Genomic DNA, 2,750 nt, shown 5'->3' on the forward strand with positions numbered 1-2,750 from the left:
TTAAAAATTTTATCAAAATTTCTATAGGTCACTTTCTACGAAATGGAACAATTATCCTCAAAAATTTGTCAAAAAATTGAAATGAAACCTAGAGGACACTTACGATCAAAGCAGCTACAGCATCGTCCATGCTAGGCATCTGTATGAGCGCCATTTTTCTGTCTTTCGGGAAGAACTTGAATGCCTTCACGGTGAAACCGTTCTTGGTGAACGCATCCCTGATCTCCTCTTCGTTTACGGTTGTGCTAAACACGTGAAAAAAGAAATTCATCACACTATAGAATCAATTTATCGATCCTACTTATCGTTGGAAAAAGAAATGAATTTATCGAGAATTTCACTCACGGAATATTGGATAAATGCAGAGTGGAGCTTGGTGGATAGATGTTCTGATAATTCTTGGAGCCTGGTTTTTTGAATCGATGAAGAGGACTGTTTGTGTAATCTTTCGTTAATCCTGCATCTGGCTGGCCTTCCTTCGGTAATTGAACCGTCTGATGTTTGCTCAGCATCACCTTGATCTGCTTGCCAAACACTCGCAATTTGTCCATGTGTGTCAGCGCTGGCGAAGCACAGGCATTGAAAGAAATTATTAATACGTTCTTCCATCAGATGTACACAGGGTATACGGTGAATCGTAGTAATAGAAACATAAGTGAAAAATGTAGAATTTTTAATTTAAAATTGTAATCTTTGTTGAATTTGAAAATTCGTTTCTGCGCTGGTTCAGATGAAGAACCGACTGCCATAAACGAACACAATAATCAACAACTACAAACTATAGTTACATATCTTAATATGTATAATTACAAATTTCTTCGACTATTTTTCAGTTTTGGTGAAGAGAATATTGTCGTTATATTAATATACACAAAAAAGTGAGAAATGTGGAGCAAAGGCTTTTGATTGCTTGCATAATTTCTGAGAAAAATGATTTAAAAATTTAAGAGTAGCAAAGTTATTTTTCCTGGAAACTAGGTTAACGATCGAAAAAAATTTATTTCATATTTTCGACTCATTTTTTTTTTCTTATTAAGAGTAACATATTACCAGACACCCTATGTAAAATCTTGTTAGCATTTATAAGTAAAACAATTAATATTAATCGAGTGAATAACATTCTGATGAGATTAAAACAAACGAGAAATGAACATTCTGTAGCATATATGTAAAATTTATTCGGCAAATTGTCGTTTCAGAGATATTTCAAAAAACATTTTACTGAAATTTTCGATCTATTTTTGCAAATGAACTTCCATTCAATTTATTTCGTCTATTTTCACTGTAATTTATTGTACGTTTTACCGGGATTTTAACGAATCGAATATTTGCAATCTCGAGTAGATTATTGGAAAGCAATTATTTAACGTTGGACAATATTTTCTTTCATCGCGAAATAAATTTGCCTAATCAGAATACAATGTCAGCAAACTTCGATTCGTAAGATTTATTATTTATTATACAGAGTGCTTCAAAATCACGTTCCTTTCCTTTCCTTCGCAAATGTGATTGCAACAATACCAAAAGAAATGTGCTTCACAGATCTGAAGACCAGCTGAAGAATATTTCAAAACTAACAATGGTGAACAAGTGGAAACTCTTTAACACGTTGACTGCCACAAGAAAATTTTCATTATTCTAAGCATAGTATTACATTATGCTTTATTATTCTTATGATTATATCTTTAATTCAAAATAACGTCTAGTTTACTAGATTTAAGCAACTAAATTTTTAGTTGACGATATTCACTGCATTTTAATTATTCTAAACATTTGAGGCCCTCCAGTCACTGATGACCACCGTGGAAGTCAACGTGTTAAAGACGAAATACAGTTTCGTTTTTCTAAAAAAAGTTACTTTCATATAAGTGTTAAAATTTTCCCGAAACACCCTGTATAATCTTCGTCCACATTCGAACAATTCCCAAAATGTATAAACATAAAATGAATTACCTAAGTGTGCCTGATGCGGTTCGGCCATCTGAATCAGTGCCGAGTCCTTCTTGTTGTAGAGAATCTTCACGCGTTGTACATCCCCGTAAACGCCTACATGCATAACACGCAACACATTATTTTAATCAGCCCGGTAAATCAAGGAAATATCATCACGGGTGTTCTAGGGATTATCGAGTTCGAAGACGAAACAGGACAATAATAATTCGATGATCGTAATCGATCGAAATCGGGGTACGATCGGACTAAGAATCTGGGACATGCAACCAGGCAATCGGTTCAGCTACGAATTCTTCAGAAAATTGAAGAAATTCGAAGTACTTCTTCTTGAGAAAAATTAAAATTTTTTTTTTTTTTTTGAGAATACCGATTGAAAATTATCTCGAAAATTTCTTTCTTTTTTCTCCGTTTAAAGAATCGTCTGAACCGTTTTGCCTGCGAGAAGTGAGCTCCTATGGAGTATTACGTAAAATAAGCGAAAGCTTATGTAATATTAAGGTGTCTGGAACTGATATTAATAAAATATTAATGAAACAATTTAGAAGAGATGCTTGGAAGTAGAGAACGTGAAAAAACGTGTCGCTGCCGGACGAATGAATATGAGTATCGAAGATAAACATGATCATGGGGCGGTGGGTGAATTCGTATGAATGAGATTGCGAATAAGAACAGTTTGTATAGCGAATAAAATAAAATAAAATAAATGGATAAATAAATAAATCGTAACGAGAAATATCACAGAGGTAAAAATAAATAAATAAATAAATGAATAAAATAAAATAAAATAACGAGAAATA

At 33.1% G+C, this 2,750-nt stretch overlaps 1 protein-coding gene across 1 annotated transcript in view; it reads right to left on the reverse strand.

Annotated features, from left to right (window-relative positions):
- Positions 1 to 2,750, reverse strand: part of LOC108575161 (polypyrimidine tract-binding protein 2) — a 179,706-nt gene that overhangs the window by 2,129 nt on the left and 174,827 nt on the right. The window contains exons 10-12 of the mRNA XM_017937926.1: positions 1,954 to 2,046; positions 346 to 562; positions 104 to 245 (exon numbers count right to left, since the gene is read on the reverse strand). Of these exons, the coding sequence (XP_017793415.1) occupies positions 104 to 245; positions 346 to 562; positions 1,954 to 2,046 (452 nt within the window). The remainder of the gene's footprint in view (positions 1 to 103; positions 246 to 345; positions 563 to 1,953; positions 2,047 to 2,750) is intronic.

The sequence above is a fragment of the Habropoda laboriosa genome, unplaced genomic scaffold (genome assembly GCF_001263275.1).
Source record: "Habropoda laboriosa isolate 0110345459 unplaced genomic scaffold, ASM126327v1 scaffold12, whole genome shotgun sequence".
Lineage (NCBI taxonomy): Eukaryota > Metazoa > Arthropoda > Insecta > Hymenoptera > Apidae > Habropoda > Habropoda laboriosa.